Source organism: Calypte anna, chromosome 28, assembly GCF_003957555.1.
Source record: "Calypte anna isolate BGI_N300 chromosome 28, bCalAnn1_v1.p, whole genome shotgun sequence".
Taxonomy (NCBI): Eukaryota; Metazoa; Chordata; class Aves; order Apodiformes; family Trochilidae; genus Calypte; species Calypte anna.
This window is the reverse complement of record NC_044273.1, coordinates 5,618,358-5,637,144: the sequence shown is the minus strand read 5'-3', so window position 1 is coordinate 5,637,144 and position 18,787 is coordinate 5,618,358. Positions and strand designations below refer to the sequence as shown.

General features: G+C 47.0%; 1 protein-coding gene and 1 long non-coding RNA gene across 4 annotated transcripts; one reads left to right on the top strand and one right to left on the bottom strand.

Moving 5' to 3' along the window:
• Nucleotides 1-191: 191 nt before the first annotated feature.
• Nucleotides 192-16,425, top strand: MAU2 (MAU2 sister chromatid cohesion factor). 2 transcript variants are annotated; one of them, XM_030466161.1, is made up of 20 exons: nt 192-295; nt 526-645; nt 725-742; nt 1,000-1,065; nt 1,768-1,863; nt 2,275-2,369; nt 2,865-2,892; nt 3,270-3,425; nt 4,526-4,672; nt 5,224-5,314; nt 5,790-5,893; nt 7,015-7,092; nt 7,528-7,593; nt 7,851-7,934; nt 8,434-8,483; nt 8,716-8,793; nt 9,328-9,439; nt 9,944-10,034; nt 11,256-11,383; nt 12,851-16,425. In XM_030466161.1, the coding sequence occupies exons 2-20, from the start codon at nt 556-558 to the stop codon at nt 12,923-12,925; spliced, it is 1,653 nt and encodes a 550-aa protein (XP_030322021.1). In that variant the 5' UTR covers nt 192-295; nt 526-555; the 3' UTR covers nt 12,926-16,425. The 2 variants fall into 2 exon arrangements, with proteins under 2 accessions (XP_030322021.1, XP_008495956.2); XM_008497734.2 differs by lacking the exon at nt 192-295 and having other exon boundaries at nt 317-645.
• On the bottom strand, nt 15,504-18,075 carry LOC115599818. Of its 2 annotated transcripts, none has more exons than XR_003988617.1 (2): nt 18,051-18,075; nt 15,504-16,929 (listed from the first exon to the last, which is right to left on the bottom strand). It is a non-coding gene; the product is annotated as an uncharacterized LOC115599818 (long non-coding RNA). The 2 variants fall into 2 exon arrangements; XR_003988616.1 differs by lacking the exon at nt 18,051-18,075 and adding an exon at nt 17,643-17,879.
• Between the last annotated feature and the right edge of the window lie 712 nt (nt 18,076-18,787).

The following is an 18,787-nucleotide window of genomic DNA, read 5'->3' as shown; positions in this document are numbered from 1 at the left end:
AAAACCGAGCAGGCGGGATCGCCCCCTCCCCCCATCACCCTCCTTTCCCATTTCCTTTCCGAGCCTTTCCCGTCTCCCAGGAGGCTTTTCCGCCGGCGTTTCCCGGCGCTGGCGGACTCCATATCCCAGCGTGCCCCGCGCGCCGCTCCTCGCCCCCGCCCCTCCCCTCCCGCCTCTGTTGTCGCGGCGGCCCCTGAGATGGCGGCGGTGGCAGCGGGAGCCTCGGGCTCGGCCTCCGGCGCGGCCCCTCAGCAGCAACCACCGCCTCAGCAACAACCTCAGCCGGCAGCGGGAGGTGCGGGGGGGGCCGGAGAAGCTGCCGGTGGCGGAGGTGGAGGGGCCGGTGGCGGAGGAGGTGGTGGAGGAGGCGCTGGGCCCGCACCGGGGTCGGGGTCGGGCGGAGGAGGAGGAGGAGGAGGAGGTGCGGCCGGGGGGGAATCGTGGTATTTGGCTTTGTTGGGCCTGGCCGAACACTTCCGCACCTCTAGCCCGCCCAAAGTGCGGCTCTGCGTTCACTGCCTCCAGGCCGTGCTGCCCCGCAAGCCCCCGGCCCGCATGGAGGCCCGCACCCACCTCCAGCTCGGCTCCGTCCTCTACCACCACACCCGCAACGGCGATCAGGCCCGAGGGCACCTGGAGAAGGCGGTGAGAGGGGTTGGGGGTGTGGGGGGAGCCGGGGCTGTGCTGGGCTGGGTGGAAACTAACCTCCTGTCTTCTCTTGCAGTGGTTGATATCCCAGCAAGTATCCTTTTCGTGGCTACCCCGGCAAAAAAGAAGGTTGCCCGGGTGAGGAGCATCACTGCCCGACCACCTTCCTCTGCTGGGAGAGCTCTGACAAGAGAAAAACTCTGGAGAGAGGCTGGCTCTGGGGGTGGGGGGTTGACGGGGTATTTTTAAGCTGTTTCCATGCTTCTGGGTCCCTTCCCAGGTGTGGGTGTTCTCCAAAAGGTTCTTTGGGTGCTGTTGGGCTCAGTGTTGCCTTAACTCTGCTGCTGCAAGATTCCTCAGTTTGAAGATGTGAAGTTTGAGGCTGCCAGCCTCCTGTCTGAGCTGTACTGTCAGGAGGTGAGTGTGCTGAGAGCTGCCTTGTCCTGGGGCTGCAGGGCTGGGCTGCAGCTGCATCTTTGGGGTTGTCTGTTTTGTTTTTTTTTTCATCTCTGGTGCTATGCAGAACAGGACTTGTCAGCTGCAGGGTTACTGCAGAGCAGAGGAGGTGGAAGCCTGGGAGATATTTGGGCTTTTCTTGCAGTTGCTGCTGGAACTCCAAGAGGGGGTCTCCTGCAGCAAAGGAAGTTGACCTGGGGAAACTGTTTCTTTAGCCTTGATTTAGGCAACCCTCCCCCCCAAAAAAAAACCAAAAAACCCCCCCCAAAATATATATATAAAAAAAATCAGCTAATGTGGGGGGCAGGGTAAGAGTAGAGGGCTTTCCTAACACTTTAACTATGTTCCTAGGCTATTTTGATTCTTTTTCTCTGGGAAAAAAAGCTTTTCCTTTCCCTGAAGCAAAGCTTTGCCTTTCCTCTTGAGGTGCATGTTGGAACAGTGGCCAAAGGAGTTAAAAAGTTCAACTTTTGAGCCACCTTTCAGCCCAGTGTAGGGGTGGGGGCCTGCCTAGCAAACACTTGGCTTTGTTTCTTTTCACCGTTGAAGCTTCCTGACTTTAAGCGGGGGGAGAACCCCAGACTGCAGCTCATTTAAAAGTTGGTGGTGATAGGGGGGGAGTTCCCAGGGGCCTCTTTTTATGTTTTGCTCTTTGCTTTCCAGAATTCAGTGGATACAGCAAAACCTCTGCTCCGTAAAGCCATCCAGATCTCCCAGCAGACTCCCTACTGGCACTGCAGATTGCTTTTTCAGCTTGCAGTAAGTGATTTCTCTGGATAATTCCCATCTCCCTGACTGGAAAAAAATGGTTACAAAATTCCAGGCTTGCCCCTCAACTTTGGAGAAGGTGCAAAAGTTGGGAGGGAGGGGGGGGAGAGCTGCTCTGGTGGCTGCATCCTCCTCTCTCCATCCCCTGAAACATTCTTTCCACAATTCCTCTGCTTTTTTTCCTGTAAAACACGTGCTTTTTCCACTTTCTCCAATGTAATACTCCGTGTTTTTTTTTTTACAGATATTACAGATGTTGTTTTTTGTAGCTTTGAGGTTATTGTTTGTTTCTATTTGGTTTTTTGAGGTTTTTTTGTTTGTTTTTTGTGGGTTGTTGTTTTTTCCTTTTTTTGAGGGTGCCCCAAATCCTCCTTTATTTTATTCCCTTTATTTTTTTTTCAGCAACTACACACACTTGAAAAAGATTTGGTGTCTGCATGTGACCTCCTGGGAGTTGGAGCAGAATATGCTCGGGTGGTGGGCTCAGAGTACACCAGGTGAGTTTTCTGGGATTTTTTTTTCCCCCCAAAATATTTTGATTTCCTCTACATTTTATCCAGAGAGATTTTGGGTGTAGTCAGAGCTATGATTGCTTCATGGCTTTTCCAGGCAAAGCAGTGTTTCTAAAGGTTCCCTTAGATCTGAGAGTTTTCCTAGCCTTTAAGACTCTGCAGAGCCTTTTTTTTCAAAATGAATTGTGTTTATTTTTTATTACTTTATCAGCAAGTTTTCCCACTTGCTTGCTTTGGCCTTAAAAACCTCTTGAAACTGAAACTGTTCAGGGAGGCTGGGAATTTGCTTCCAGGGACTGTTCTGCCTCACTTTTAGATATTCCTTTTGTGGTAGTTTCCTTAGGACAGCTTTATCTCAAGTTTTTAAAGAGAAGAACAGCAGATTTTTTTTTTTCCTCAGGGTTTTACATAGGGCTGTGGTTTGAGTAGCTGCTTTTTGCTTTTTTTTTTTTTTTTTGACATCATTTTCTTCTGTTTCAGAGCTCTGTTTCTGCTAAGCAAGGGGATGGTAAGTATGGTTTTATTTTTAAAATAAAGTGTTTTAAGTTACATTTAGAGAACAATGGGATGTAACCTGGGTGTTTAAGGTGTCTCACAAGCTTTGTGAGGAATCAGAGTATAAAAATGTGCCTTAAGCCTGCAGGATTCTTGTGAGTAGGTTTGGTTCCCTTTCTCCTTTATTCATCACAGCAAAGAATTCATTTGGAAGGAAAAAGGAGAAGTGGAAATTGTCACAGGAGGCCTTGTAAATAGGGAAAAAAAATCTGGTGTTGCAGCAAAGAGGCCTTGGGATCAGTTTCTCTCTCAGATAGATTTAGGCACCTCTGGGGCTGAGCCTTCAAAGCACTTGGCACAAAAATCATGAGGTTTTCTTTCAATTTGCAGCTCCTCCTGATGGAAAGAAAGCTGCAGGAGGTACATCCCCTCCTCACTCTCTGTGGGCAGATTGTTGAGAACTGGCAAGGAAACCCCATCCAGAAGGAATCACTCCGTGTGTTCTTCCTGGTCCTGCAGGTCACCCACTACCTGGATGCAGGGCAGGTATGTGCTGGTCCAGTTCCCCTGAGGGAAAAAAAAAAAAGATTTCTGCCTCCAAAGTAGCTCCTGAGGTGATTTGAGGGGGATTTGAGGGGGTTTATGGGATTCAGCCACTCCTGGTTCCATGGTGGTGGAGCTGCCAAGCTTTGTGGAGGCTTTGGGAAAACATTTGGGATGGATACAGGAAAAGGAAGGGCTGAGTCTTGCTCAGCCTGGCAGAGACCTCAAGCTCCTGCTCTGTCACCTTGGGATTTATCCATACCCTCATTCCTTGGATGGGGAGAGGATTTGCCCAGAAGAAAGTGAAAGGTTGGAGGATCTGCCAGGTCCTGCACTTTGGCCCCAACAACCCCATGGGGAGCTCCAGGCTGGGCACAGAGTGGCAGAAAGGGAGCTGGGAGTCTGGATTGCCAGGAAGGTGACCATGAGCCAGCAGTGTGCCCAGGTGGCCAAGAAGGCCAATGGCATCCTGGGCTGGCTCAGGAACAGCGTGGCCAGCAGGTCCAGGGAAGGGATTCTGCCCCTGCGCTCAGCCCTGGTGAGGCCACAGCTTGAGTCCTGTGTCCAGTTCTGGGCCCCTCAGCTCAGGAAGGAGATTGAGGTGCTGGAGCAGGTCCAGAGAAGAGCAAGGAGGCTGTGAAGGGATCCAGCAGAATTGCTGTGAGGAAGGGCTGAGGGAGCTGGGGGTGTTGAGGCTGGAGAAGAGGAGGCTCAGGGGAGACCTCATCACTCTCTCCAACTCCCTGAAAGGAGGTTGGAGCCAGGGGGGGGTTGGGCTCTTTTCCCAGGCAACTCTCAGCAAGACAAGAGAGCAGGGTCTCAAGTTGTGCCAGGGGAGGTTTAGGTTGGAGATGAGAAAGAATTTCTTTCTGGAGAGGGTGATCAGACATTGGAATGGGCTGCCCAGGGAAGTAGTGGATTCTCCGTGTCTGGAGATATTTCCAAAGAGCCTGGATGTGGCACTGAGTGCCATGGGCTGGGAACCACGGGGGAAGTGGATCAAGGGTTGGACTTGATGATCTCTGAGGTCCCTTCCAACCCAGCCCATTCTGGGATTCTGTGATCTGGGGTGCAGCATCTCTGAGGGGAATTGTCTCCTGCAGGTGAAGAGTGTGAAGCCCTGCCTGAAGCAGCTCCAGCAGTGCATCCAGACCATCTCCACCCTGCATGATGATGAGATTCTGCCCAGCAACCCTGCTGACCTCTTCCACTGGCTGCCCAAGGAGCACATGTGTGTGCTTGTCTACTTGGTGAGGAGCTCTTTGGGGTTTGCTTTTGGGTTGCTTTTGGGTTTTATTTTTTTTGCTCTTATTTGATGTATCTTGGTAAGGAATGAGAAATGGGTTAAAAGTGGCTTGGAGCCAACAGGGGTGGGTTCTGCAGTCCAGATGCTGCTGTGCTTGACCCTGAGAGTTTCACTCTGCCACAGCATCTGTCAGGCTGTTTCTCTTTCTCCCTGTCAGCCTCTTTCTCCCTGTCAGCCTCTTTCTCCCTGTCAGCCTCTTTCTCCCTGTCAGGCTGTTGCTCTCAGTACTCTCAGTGCTTCAAGAGACTGTACAACAAGTCTGGGAGCTGTAACCTGATGAATCCCTAACCCAGACAGAACCTGATGAACCACCCAGAGCTCTCTCTGCCTGTTTGTACCAGCATCAGTCTTCCCCTCCCTGAACCCACACCCCACTTCTTGCCTGGGACTCTTCTCCTGTCAACATTTAAGAGCTGGCAGCTGTGTGAACTCCCAGACTTTTTCCTCTTTGCAAAGGGAATTCTTTTGCCAGCTTTTCCTCTTGTTTTCTGGCAGGTGACAGTGATGCATTCCATGCAAGCAGGGTACCTGGAGAAGGCTCAGAAATACACAGACAAAGCTCTCATGCAGCTGGAGAAGCTGAAAAGTAAGGATGAGGATTAGCATTGAACTGGTTCTGCTGTTAATTGGAATTCCAGCCAAGCCTGGGGCTGTTGTCACTCAGTTCCTGCTGTTTTGGAGGACTTTGGGTTAAAACAATGATTATTTGGAATACAGAAAACAAGTTTTGGTTTGTTGTCACTCAACAATATGTAAATATGACACATTTTCCTGCTGCTTTGCTGCCTGCTTTGGTTATCCAACCTTTTATTCTCTCTATTCCCAAGGAGTTTTTCCCTGCCTGGTGCTCCTGACCCTTCAGACATCCTGGATTTGATGGGGATTTGGGGTTTCTTGGGGGGGGATTTGCAACCCACCCTTCCCACAGGCAGAGCAGCTTCTGTATCAAAGCCTCACTGCACCACCTGTAGCTGGGACAGGTGCTGGGAGGGGGGGGGATGTTAATTGATGTTAATTTTGCCTTCATTTCATTCCCTGCCTGCCTTTTGTGCCCTTTTCAGTGCTGGATTGCAGTCCCATCCTCTCCTCTTTCCAAGTGATTTTGTTGGAACACATCATCATGTGTCGCCTGGTCACAGGACACAAAGCCACAGCACTGCAGGAGGTGAGAAGAGGGGGCTTTGTCCCTCTGGATGTGGACACTTTTCCCTGGAAAACATGGGAATTCCCCTTTGGAGGCAGATCTCTGGGTGGGGAGTGCAGCAGCATTCCTGTCTTGCCCAAGTGTTCCTCAGTTTTTAGGCTCCCTGCCTTCCTGCCCTTTTTTTGGGAGCCAGGAAGAGAAGGGGCAGTGTTGTAGCATGCAAGAAAAAACTTCTGGGGTTTTTTTGTTTGTTTTTTTGTTTTTTTCTTCTTTTTTTCTTCTTTTCCTTCCTTCTTTCCTTTCTTCCTTTTCCTTCCTTCCTTCCTTTTCCTTCCTTCCTTTTCCTTCCTTCCTTCTTTCCTTTCCTCTCCTTCCTTCCTTTTCTTCTTCCTTCCTTTTTCTTCCTTCCTTCCTTTTCTTCCTTCCTTCCTTTTCTTCCTTCCTTCCTTTTCCTTCCTTCCTTCCTTCCTTCTTCCTTCCCTTCCTTCTTCCTTCCTTCCTTTCCTTCCTTCCTTCCTTTCCTTCCTTCCTTCCTTTTCTTCCTTCCTTCCTTTTCTTCCTTCCTTCCTTTTCCTTCCTCCTTTTCCTCCTTCCTTTTCCTCCTTCCTTTCCTCCTTCCTTTTCCCTCTCCTTTCCTCCTCCTTCCTCTTCCTTTTCCCTCCTTCCTTTCCCTCCTTCCTTTCCCCTTCCTTTTTCCCCTTCCTTTTTTTCTCCTTTTTTTTGCCATTCTCACAATTTTGCAGTCCTCTTCATCTCACCTTCTCCTCCCCAGTGCACTTTGGAAGGGGGGGGAATTTCTGCTTCAAGAATAATCTCTGCTCCCAGAACTCCTCCCAAGCACTCACCTGCTGGAAGAGTTTTGGTTTTTTTTTTTCCTGTTCTGAGCCTCTCAGAGCTGTGCCTCGGTTTGCAGGTGGTGCCACCACATGGTGGAGCTGCTGCAAAGCCAGAAAAAAAAAAAAAAAAAAAAAAAAAAGGATTTAAAACCGGTTGGAGCCTGCGGGGGTGTGGGGGGAGTGTGTGGAGCAGCTCAAACCCTCCCCACCTTCACCCAGGATGCAAATTGATGGATTTAGAGCCTAAAAGGAAGCAGAAAAATGGTATTTTTTCAACAGACTTTTTTTTCTTCTTTTTCCTGACAGATTTCCCAGGTTTGTCAGCTCTGCCAGCAGTCTCCCAGACTCTTTTCCAACCATGCTGCCCAGCTGCACACTCTATTAGTAAGTGTTTGTGACCAGTAGTAAGATGCTCACTCCAGAAACCCCCCTACCCAAGGCTCTGCCCCCCACCAGGAACTACCCAGCAATGTTTCCTCCTGGGGGGGGGGGTCACCCCCTGTGATTTCAACCTCTCCAAAGCCTCAAATCCTTCTTTACAGAAGGGAAATAATCCCAAATTTATCCCCTGGTTGTTTGGAACAGCGTGTTGTGGGAATTATCTGCTGGGAAGAGTTTCTGTAGTAGTGGTGGTTGAGTATTTTAAAAAATGAAGGGGGGAGGGGGCTGTACAGAAAAACTCTTCTGAAGGAGTTGGTGTAGAAGTTGCTTTTTTTTTTCCCTGCTTACCTTTTTTCCTGAGATCTCTGTGGTTTTGTGTAAAGTTCTCTCAGCTTCACAGAATTCTGTGTTTCCTGAGCAGTGTCCTCTCCTCTGCAGGGGCTCTACTGCATTTCTGTTAATTGCATGGACAATGCAGAAGCACAATTTACCACAGCACTGAGGGTAAAGTGATTTTTTTTATTTTCATTTCATTATTTCCCCCAAATTTCCTCTGTCCCATGTGGAAATGGGTTTGGAAGAGAAATCTCTGATCAATTCTAACTCATTTCCTGCTCACAGTTTGGGTCTGGGGAGGGATTTAATAACAGCAAAACACCAAAAATCTCTTTTTCGATGGGGTGAGCACATCCTGGGTTGGATGCTGAAGTCTTTGACTGTGCTGTTGGTATTTTTTGATTTATTTTTTAATTTTGTTTTAGCTCACCACACATCAGGAGCTGTGGGCATTTATTGTGACCAACTTGGCCAGTGTGTACATCAGGGAAGGCAATCGACACCAAGAGGTGAGCTCCTGACTCCTCCTCAACTCAGAGCTTTCCTGGCAGAAAAAAACTCAGGCTCTGCTTGGATGAACCCCTCTTCCTGAGGATTTTTTTTTGCAAAGTGAGGTCTTGTCAGGCAGAATGGTCCAGAGTTGAGAAAGCAAAAAAAAAAAAAATCATCATTTCAGAAGCTGGTTTTGTGTGTTTGTTTGTTTGTTTGTTTTTAGTGGATTTCTGTGTTGAAGTAAAGATTGCAGCATTCAGTTGGGTTTTGGCAGCTGAGCCAACAGCTAGAAGGTTTCTGAGGAAATAACAACAGTGTGTAGAAAGTTGTATGAAGTCCCAGGGAGTCTATTTTGTACAAGACTTGATTTTTAGGGTCAAATTTGGAATATTTGTGCTCTGATCCAAGCCCTACAAGGAACCTGGAGTGTGTCTGGTGACTTGATGCACATTTTCTGTAACAGGACTGCAAATCTGAAGTGTGAGAAACTGATGATCTTCCCTTTCTCCTTTGTAGCTTTACAGCTTATTGGAAAGGATAAATCCAGACCATAATTTTCCTGTGAGGTGAGAATTCCAGAAACTCTGCTGTTTCCCTGGGGAGGGTAACATTGGATCTGTGGTTGGCTTTTTTTTTTAATTTTTTTTGCTTTTGAAAGAAAACAAGATCATCAGTTTGTTTTCAAGGCAGAAGTTCTGACTGGCCATTGAAATGTTTTGTTGAGAAACCTGATTTTTAGGAAGATTCCTAGAAATCTGTTGTCCATGCCCGAATTCCAGTGCTTTGCTTTCTCTGCAGCTCCCACTGCCTCCGAGCAGCAGCTTTCTACATCCGAGGGCTCTTCTCCTTCTTCCAAGGAAGATACAACGAGGCCAAGTGAGTAGAAACTGGGAATGGAGAAGTTGGAAGTGTCTAAATTGGTGCCTAGGAAGTGGGGAGAAAAAGGGAAACACTAAATCAAGCTTTTGAAGATGAAAAATGCAGCCCCTCAGGCCTTTCTGCGAGCTCCTCTTCCCTCCGGATTTTGTCAACTTTCTGTTTGACTTGTGGGGGAAAAATGCCAGGGAGCTGTTTGGTGTACCTCTTTCTAGTTTTTAATGTTTTTAATCCTTTTAATGTTAAGAAGGCAACTTGTGAAGTGTTTTGCAGCAGCCCAGCTGCACCAGAGTCTTTTTTTTGAGGGAGAAACCTCTGCTTTAGTCATTTTTGCTAAGGGAGAGCTGAGCTTTGGGGATTGCAGTGCTTTGTTTAAGGTCACCCAGAGCACACGTTTATTCCTGAAGGTTAATATTTGCCAGCCTGGATTCATTCAGTTCTTCAGGATGTTTCTTACCTCCTGGAGGGAAAGGAGAGCTTTTCAAACACTTGATTTTTTTTTTTTTTTTTTTTTTTTTGGCTCTGTTCTGGCAGGAGATTTTTACGAGAGACGCTGAAAATGTCAAATGCAGAAGATTTGAATCGATTGACAGCCTGTTCCCTCGTCCTCTTGGGCCACATATTCTATGTGTTAGGGAACCACAGGGTAAGCTGCCTCCTGGGGTCCTGTGCCCACCTCTGACTTGTCATTTGTCAGAGCAAATGGGGACATTTTGGGAAATTCCACTTCCTCTGCAGAACGCGCGTTCGGTGCCGTCTCCCTGGGAGTTGGCAGCTCGTGGATTGATCTGATTCTGGAGCTGTCGTTGGCAATTTTAATTCAATAGAATAGTGGAGGCTGCTCTAAAAGTGTGGGTTTTAATGCCTGAAATCCTTTGGAGAAAGCAGCTGGATGAAGGACAAAGACTGTCATTGGGTTTGGGTACAAACACCACAAGGACAGAGCAAACCAGGTCTGGGTTATTGTCCCATGAAGCTCTTCCTCTTCTTCATTAGAATGAAGCAGCAATTAAAGCAGACAAATTAGGGTTTTTTTTTTTGTCACAAATGTAACAACTTTATGGAATGTATATTGGTGAGGAGGGGAAAAAAAATTTCAAGCTATCCATTTTATCATAGTTCTCATCTTTTAATATCTGCTCTTCCCTAGGAAAGTAACAACATGGTAGTACCAGCCATGCAGCTTGCAAGCAAGATCCCAGATATGTCTGTGCAGCTCTGGTCCTCAGCTCTGCTGAGAGGTAAGGGAAAAGAAAAGGGTTTTGCTTTCAAAAAGCAGCAGAGGGCCTGAAGGTTCTGCCTGGGGCTGGAGCATGGAGGGGTTTGCTGCAAGGGGCAGCTCTGCTTCCACTGCAGTTCCAGTTGGAGCAAACATTTGGTGAGGTTTCACTGAGGCTTTGCCTCTGTGTAAGGGCTTTAATAAATATAAGAGACTATTATATCACTTGGTAGGTAAATATTGTTTAATCTGACTTAGACAAGCCCCAGGATGCTCTGTTCAAATATTGACTGCTTCCTTGGCAGGCTGACAGCATTAATGCTGCAATTGATTTGCTCTGGCTAGAAAATAAAGCTGTAAGTCTTCCCCTCTTCCAAGAACTTACCCTGCAGCTTCAATTTCTATTAAATTGTCATGTTTACTCTGAGCACAGTGCCCTGGGTTGAGCACTGTGGGCCAGGCTTCTTTTCTGCTTTGCTTTTGCTACAAAACAGCTGCCAAGCAATTGAAAGCCTTTTCTTCTTTGTTTCCAAGTGGTGGTTTCCATCCAAAACATGATGGGACAAGGAAAACACCACCCTGGGGAGAGCAAGGAGCAGTTTCTCTTCTGCTTCTCTTTTTTTTTTTTCCCCCCCAAAAAAGAGAACTTCTTCCCTAGCACCAATCACCTGCTCTTGAAGGAAAAGTGCTTCATGAGGGATAAAAAAACACAACCAAATGTTGATGGATTAAAAATGGTGATGTCTCATCTCCTACCACTGCCCTGCTTCTGATTTTTAGCTGAAATTGGGAGATTTTTAATAGCTTTCCAGCCTTACGTCTGCCTGAGCTGATACCTGTGAGTAAAAACCTGGCAGGAACCAGACACCAGGCCCAGCTCACTGTCTCTGCAGAGCTGTGGGCTTCTGTAGCCCCTCCAAAAAAACGGATTTACCAGAAAAAGTGTTGCTTGACCTTTGTGTGGCTGAGTGGTGGAGCTGCAGGGAGAAACCCGCGGGTCTCTGGTTCCCACTAGGTGGTGCTGGAACCTCAAAATCCCGAAGCAGAGCCGTGCAGGAGGAGCTGAGGAGTTGGCTTCCTCCTTTTAGACCTTCCTGGGATGATTTATTCATAGTTAGAAAGTGAAATTACAGCAAATCCTGCGAGGGGCACTCTTGGAAAAGGGCTTGGTGTGCTCCTGCCTCTCCTAAGGGAGCTTCTCATCCAGCAGTGCTGTGGAAATGAGGGATTTTGTGTTTTCCAGACCTGAACAAAGCCTGTGGAAATGCCATGGACGCCCATGAGGCAGCCCAGATGCATCAGAACTTCTCCCAGCAGCTCCTCCAGGACCACATTGAAGCCTGCAGTCTTCCAGAACACAACCTCATCACGGTATGCAGCCTCCCCCTTCCTCTCAGCTTGGAAGTAAAGCCAGTTCCTTTCCTTTCCCTTTCCCTTTCCCTTTCCCTTTCCCTTTCCCTTTCCCTTTCCCTTTCCCTTTCCTTTCCTTTCCTTTCCTTTTTCCTTTCCCTTTCCTTTCCTTTCCTTTCCTTCCTTTCCCTTTCCTTTCCTTTCCTTTTCCTTTCCCTTTTCCTTTTCCTTTCCTTTTCCTTTCCTTTTCCTTTCCTTTTCCTTTCCTTTTTCCTTTCCTTTTTCCTTTCCTTTTCCTTTCCTTTTCCTTTCCTTTTTCCTTTCCTTTCCTTTCCTTTCCTTTCCTTTCCTTTCCTTTCCTTTCCTTTCCTTTCCTTTCCTTTCCTTTCCTTTCCTTTCCTTTCCTTTCCTTTCCTTTCCTTTCCTTTCCTTTCCTTTCCTTTCCTTTCCTTTCCTTTCCTTTCTTTCCTTCCTTTCCTTTCCTTTCCTTTCCTTCCTTTCTTTCCTTTCCTTTCCTTTTTCCCTTTTTCCTTTCCTTTCCTTTCCTTCCTTCCTTTTCCTTTCTTTCCTTTCCTTCTTTCCTTTCCTTTCTTTCCTTCCTTCCTTTCCTTCCTTTCCTTTCCTTCCTTTCCTTTTCCCTTTCCTTTTTCCTTTCCTTTTCCTTTCCTTTTCCTTCCTTTTTTCCTTTCCCTTTTTTCCTTTCCTTTTTCCTTTCCTTTTTCCTTTCCTTTTCCTTTCCTTTTTCCTTCCTTTCTTTCCTTTTTTCCTTTCCTTTTCCTTCCTTCCTTTCCCTCTCCTGTTCTCTGCTGAGCACACTTCTCCCCAGAGCTGCCCAAATCCAGGCAGCTTCCCAGGATTTAATCTGGGCTGGTAACAGGGAAAGGAAGTGTGAGCCCATGGATTCATTTCCTCCCACCTGGGGGGTGAGCTCTCTTTCTTAGAAGTGTTTTCTTGGGACCTCAGAACTTAATTCATTTTTTTTAAAGCTTTTGTAGCAGGTGGCCACTTCTGAAAGAAACTCAAGTGTTTAATTTCAGTTTTTAGGCCATGCAGGCTCCATTCCTTTTGGGAATGTTTTGTGGCTGTACAAAAAGCCAAGGGAGGTTTCTGTGGCTCTGGCAATGCTGCAATGTGATGCAAAAAGGCCTCAAACCCAGCTGAAATTTGTGGTTTGTCCTGTTTGGAGGGTCAGCTATTTACCTGTGGGAGCAGGAAATGCTTTCCCTGCCTTGCCACTCAGCCTGGATTCAGCAGGGGGAGGCAGCTGGCTTTGGAATGATGAGCATGTGGAGTGGCTTCCCCAGAAAATCCTGCTCAAGGGAGGGGAGCTCCATGCATGTCAGAAAGAGTCAAACCTGATAAGCAGCTTGTGGTGATGAAATCTTTAATGATCTGGAGGTAGCAAGCTCCTTCCTCTGGCCTTGCCCCCCCTTCCTCCCCTCCCCAGGCAGCAGCTGGAGGATTTTCATGCTGTTTATTATCTTGCAGTGGACAGATGGACCCCCTCCTGTACAGTTCCAGGCACAGAATGGACCCACCACCAGCCTGGCCAGCCTCCTGTGAAAGAGGAAAAAACAAACAAACAAACAAAACTTATCAGGACAGTGTGTTTCAAAAGAAAGAAAAAGGAAAAAAAGAAAAAAAAATTCTTGCAAAATCTTTTCTTCAAAGAAAAGGCAGCAAATTCCTCTTGTAGTGAGGGCCTTGTAGGAAACAGATTGCAAAAAGGAAGACAAGAAACATTTCATAGACTGGCAAAGTGAGCAGGGCATTTGAAGCTGCTTTTCCATGATGTGTGTGAATATACAGGTAGTGTGTATATACCCACAGGTTTTAATCTGCTTTCCTCTTGCTGAGAAAATTAAGGTTTAGTCCAAAGGATTCTTGTTCCTTGAATTTTTAGAATATCTACTTAAAAAAAAAACAACATAAAAACCAACTGTCAGAGCAACTGAAGAGGACTTGCACAGTTTGGAATACCAGTTGTATTCTCCAGGCTCCAGCCTGTTTTTTTTTCAGCCAGTTTGAATGTTTGCTGCATCCCTTCCCCTCCTGGGAGCCTTGGGATTGAATCAGGAGTTGATCAGAGGGTGCCCTGAAAGTTCTCTCTGTACTTCCTCAGCTTTTTTCCCTCTTCCTTGCTTGCAAATCCTTCTCAGGGCTGTCTGGAGGGAAGGTGAGGAGGAGGTGGGTGAGCTCTGGGGGGGTCTTGGTGTCCTGGGGGAGTTCTGCAGATGCTGTCAGGTGCCACCTCTCTGCTTCTTCATCAGGGGGTGACCCCTTGAGGGGGTTCCTGCTGTCCAGTGCCCCCCAGGGGAAGGCAGAGCCCTGGCTCTCTCCGTCTCAGTTCATTTGTTGGGATTTGTAGGGAAGCTGGAAAAGTTCTTGTCCTCTGGGCTGGTCCCTCTGGGGCAAACAACTGGGAAGCAGGATTTGGCTTTTCCCTGGAGGCTCCCCAGGGGCAGGCAGCACCTGTGCCTTAATGATTTTCCCAAATTATTCCAAGTCAGAGTTCAAACTTCAGTGCTTCAACCCCAGCCAGAGGCTTAGAAAAAAACCTCAACTCTAGTTTTGGCCCAAAATGGGAGGTTTCTCAACTTTTCTGTCTCAGCTTCCTTGTTCTCAGTTCTTTTTATTATTTTTTTTTTAACTTTTCAGTTCTGTGGTTGTCACAGAACAGGAGAGATGAGGCCCAGGGTTGTTCTGCAGAAAACACCTGGGGGGGGGGGAAACTTGTTTTAAATTTCATGAAGCATCAGCAGCTTCCTAGGAAGGATCTGGGGCAGCTTGTGAGGTTCATGGGGCTGAATAAAAGTGGTTTTCACTCTGGGTAGCTCTGCATATTTATCTCCTCAATTAAAAAAAAGGAGGGAAAAGGAAGTCTTGCTAGGAAAATTGCTTGTTTAGGGCTTTCTGGGACTGCTGCTTTTTCACTGAGCGAGGAGGGGAATATTATAAAGGAAATATTTGACCCCCCCCTCCAATCCTGAGAACTTTGATTGTAGGAGGGATGCTGTGAAATCTTTTTCAGCCTTGTCCCCTCTCATAGCCACAGCTCACAGAAACAATTGCTTTTTACCCCTGGATTTTGACCAAAAATAGGATTTAATCTTTCTTCTAGTGCTGATTGAGGGCTTGTTCTTGGAGATTTCCTCCTGCAGAAGCCACGTGTGCTTTGGTCCTGGGTGGAAAAGGGGCAACAGAGCCTCAGGATTGGCAGAGGGAGAGAATCTTCTGCTCAGTGCTGCTTAAAGTCTCCCTCCCAACTTGGGTAAAAAGAGGAAATCAGTGTGTGAGGAAGGAGATCAATCTGTAAGGAAAAGGAAATCCATCTGTGAGGAAGTATCCAGGGTATCTGTGGATACCACACCAGGGAGATGATCCCTGTTTCTGCTCCCCTTGCTCCTGGAGATGCTCTTCTGTGTCTGCCACTGCCTCTCCAGCTCTGTTCAATGTCCACCTCCTGGCCCCTTGGCCTCCTGGAGGTGACAGCCCAGCAGGGCAGTGTCCCTAGGGGTGCTGCCAGGTTCACCCCAGCACCTTGGTGTCCCTGGGGACACCCTGAGGAGGTGACTCCAGGTTTACTGAGCTTGTATTGAGCCAGCCCTGGGTTGGTAGAAAAAGTTCAGTAGTTGTCGTGTACTCAGGTAAATCCTGCCTGGGGAATGTGGTGACCCCAGGGACTATTTTGGAGTCTTGAATTTGGTGTGTTTGGGGGGGGAGCAGTGTCACTTCTTGGTTGTTCCCTCCAGAAGTCTCTGGAGTTGCAAGAAAACACCTCAGTTCCATGTTTCTTCTTCCCTGAGGAATTAGGGAGTGACTGAGATGTCCTTACAGGCTGCTGGAGTCCCAGCTGGGTAAGCCAGGCATTGTCTTTCCTTTTGGTTTTATTTTGATTTTGAGGCTATTATTGAACTGATTTAACATGCCCAGGGCAACCAATAAATAGCTGTCACTGCTGGCCAAAAAGAAAATTAAAAAAAAAAAAAAAAAAAAAAAAAGAGAGAGAGAAAAGAGCACTGCTCCTATAAGGCAATATTCCAAAAAATCCCAACTTGATTTGGGCTGAGTTGGAGAAAAAGGATTTTGGAGACAGGTGTCCAGTAGCTGCAGAGGGTTGTGTTGCAAGAGGGTGGTGATTTTTTTTTTTTTTTTTTTTTTTTTTTTTTTTAATGATTTCAGCAGCAATTTTCTCCAAATGTCCTTGTGTGCCACCCAGGCTGCTCTGGAGCTGAGTCCCTTCCAGTTCTCAGGAGGGAAGGAAGAATTTGAGGGAAAGTGCTGGGAGTGTTTCACCAGGAGCTTCTGTGGCCTGGGGTGTGCAGAGCTCCCTTTCCAGAGTCCTCTTCCCCTCACAGAATTTAAAAGAAGAAAAAAAAAAAGGACAAAAAAAAAAATCATGTAAATTTGAACATAACTGGGTGATTTTCTATCTCTCAAATTCAATGTACATTTGTTACAATGTACAGTGCTTTTTAACTACACTTGTATATTAAATTATTTAATAGTTTTTTGCTTTTCAGTATCTTTTGTATGTAGCAGAGATGAAAACAAGGACCTCAGAACTGAAGTTCTTCCTAATTTTCAAATGCTTGTGTAAAGTTGAACAGAAAACTAGAAGTTTACAGTTTACAAAATAACATTCTGTTAAGTGCTTGGTCTCTCTCAACTTGATCTGAACACCAGATTTCTAAACTTTCTTCTCCAATCATTGAATCTTCTCTAGAAACCAACATGAAGTCTTTTATGAACTTCTAAAAAAAAAATTATTCTTCTAAAGATGTAATTTAGAGAACTGTACAGTTTTTTTCTCTAGTATTTTTAAAGGAGTAGCAAGGACTTACAGAGAAGCATCTAATCACTGTTTTGTAGATAGTGTAAAAACTTCTGTATGTATAGAGAATGCAGGCTGAAGAATTTGTCTGTTGTATTTCATTTCCTACAGTAAGAGCAGCAGAAAGGCCCATGGAAACACATCTGGGGAATTAAAAAAAAAAAAGTAACTTCATCCTCCCCATGCCAGATGTGCACTCACTGTGCCACCAGGAGCAAAAAAAAAACAACAATTAACAGGGACAAAAGGTTTTGGGGCCTCCAGTGTGTAGGACAGGGGCTCTTCACTGTTTTAATTTTGTTCTAATTGTCCAATAAGTCAAAAGTAGGGGATAAAGAGGGCTCTGTCATGTCCTGTTTAGCTTTGGAGGTGACTGCCCTCTCCAAATCCTGCTGCCTGATCCCATTTCCATATCTCCTGGCAGTTCTTTGGGAAGGGAAAGGGGGGGGAGTTCAGGCTCTGCACAACACCTGGGAGCAGCCAGGATGAAATCCCACCTGTCTCGTGCTCTGTCTGTCTTAGCAAACGTGTTTAATTGTTTCCTGCAGCCTCTCCATGTCCTGTGGGCTTTGTTCAAGGTGTTGTCAGGTGTTTGTAGTTCTCCAGGTGTAGCAGGATGTGTCCCCTCCTGTCCCTGCTCCTTCCTTCTCCAGGCTGGAAGAGGAACCCTCCTGGCACGAGGTGGAACTGGGGGGGGGCAGGACTTTGGTTGCCTTTGTTTCCTCTCGTTTTTCTATATTAGAATAATTTTTAAAATAAAGTTTAATTTTACTTCTTCTAGTTTGCTTGGAGAATTCCTGATTCCTCAGAGGGGCTCTGCCTCCCAAGGATGGCTCAGAGGTGGCAAGAGGAGCTTAACCCACTGCCCAGGAGAGGTTGGGTCAGGTTCTGGACAACCAGAACCAGAATTTCATGCTTGGAATTATCCACCTGATGGCTCAGCTGTACCTGCTGGGGGAGAGGAGGCCCTGGAGAGGGTTTGGAACCCCAGCAGGTGGCTGGGAGAGAGGTTTTTGGGGTGGATAAAATACCTGGAAGTGGTTTTTTTTTTTATTGCTCTAGATTTTTCACTCTGGTTGTGCAGTTCAGAAGCAGCCTTGACTTCCCCTGAGAAATGGGAACTGGCTCCACAGAACTTATCCCCAAACCACAGGGGTCCTGCCAGGTGTTTTTACCTTCAATTTCCAAGGAAGGGAATTGCTAACTTGTCAAAACTTGGAAGAAACTTAAAAAAAAAAAAAAAAAAGGTAAACTGAACTGCAGCCTTTTTGTAAGCCATCCTCTGAACTGCTCCCTCCCATCTCACCCCAGAATTCCAAAAATTGGAACCCAAATGGCAGCTTCCTGTCAAAAATCAGCCTGAGGCTCCTCACCCTCCTTCCCTGCAGTCCTTTCCACAGGAAAAAAAAGAAAAATTCCATCTGGAATCAGCTGAGCTGTTGTTACCTTCTCTCCCTTCTGCTGGGCTGGCTCTGGAATGACACCAAGGATGGGCCTGGTGGCAAAATTCCTCATGGAACACATCCCAAAAACAGCAGCAAGAGGGACAGGAGTTTGGTGGCTGCCTTAGAGCTGGAAACTCAGCTCCTTGTGTTCTGCCTTGGGAGGAGCTGAAAAAAACAAAGGAAGATGCAGCCTGGAGAATCCTGAATCTAGAGGGGAAAAGTGCCATGAAAAGGGGAGGGTGTTGGGTGGGGAGGGTGTTGGAAGGTTTTGGAGCAGTTTTTTGAGTTGGAAGTTTGAGTTTTTGGACTGAATAGAGCCCTGAAGTCCTGGAAAGGGAGGGGTGAGGCCTGGATTCTGCATCCTGATTTAGGATTCTCTGTGATGAATGAAAATAATAATAATAAGCACCATCTCACTTCTCTTTTGAAAGAAAACACCTCAGCCACCTGTAAAACAGAACTGATGGAAGATCAGTGCTGGCATCAGAAATGACGTTGCTGCTTTTATCCTAAATTATAAACTTAATTCAGATTTTTTTTTTCCTCCCCCCCTTTTCTAAGATCCCTCGCAGGTATTTAAAAATGCTGAGTAAGAAATCCTGAGGTCTGTGTTGGAGACTGCCAGCCAGCAGGGTACTTTTTTTCTTTTGTCTTTTCTTTTTTTCCCTTTTTTTGGGGGGGGGGCAGAGTACTTTTTTTTTTTTTTTTTTTTTTTTTTTTTTCTTTTTTTTTGGGTGGATGAATATTTGCAGAGCAACTCTCACGGGGAAACTTAAAATTTATTAATTCCTTTGTTCCCATTTTCCCTTCACCGGCTTGGCAGAGCGGGGGGGGGGGGAGCTGGAATAACCCCACACGAGTACCACGCAACCCCTCAAGTCTCCCACAACCCCTCCCGCGGACGTTCGCTGCGTGGGGACCCCCCGCACCAGGAGCCGTAACCCCTGCTGGTACCGGGGCCTCTATCTCCGAACCTCCCCGCACCCCTGACCCAGATCCCTCAGGAAGCGGCCCTGCACCCGCTTCACCGCCCGGGGCCTTCCCCGCCCTGCGGAGCCTCCCAGGGAGGCCCGCACCCCCCGACACCCCCCCCCGAGTGACCCCCGCCGCCCGTCCGCCCCTATCGCAGGCCCCAGCCCGGCCTGT

What these genes read in the sequence shown, in the direction of transcription:
- MAU2 (XM_030466161.1), top strand. Translation starts at nt 556, where the DNA reads ATGGAGGCCCGCACCCACCTCCAGCTCGGCTCCGTCCTCTACCACCAC. An exon ending in ACTACCTGGATGCAGGGCAG is followed by an intron (nt 3,426 to 4,525) that starts GTATGTGCTGGT and finishes TGTCTCCTGCAG; the next exon opens with GTGAAGAGTGTGAAGCCCTG. An exon ending in AAGCCACAGCACTGCAGGAG is followed by an intron (nt 5,894 to 7,014) that starts GTGAGAAGAGGG and finishes TTTTCCTGACAG; the next exon opens with ATTTCCCAGGTTTGTCAGCT.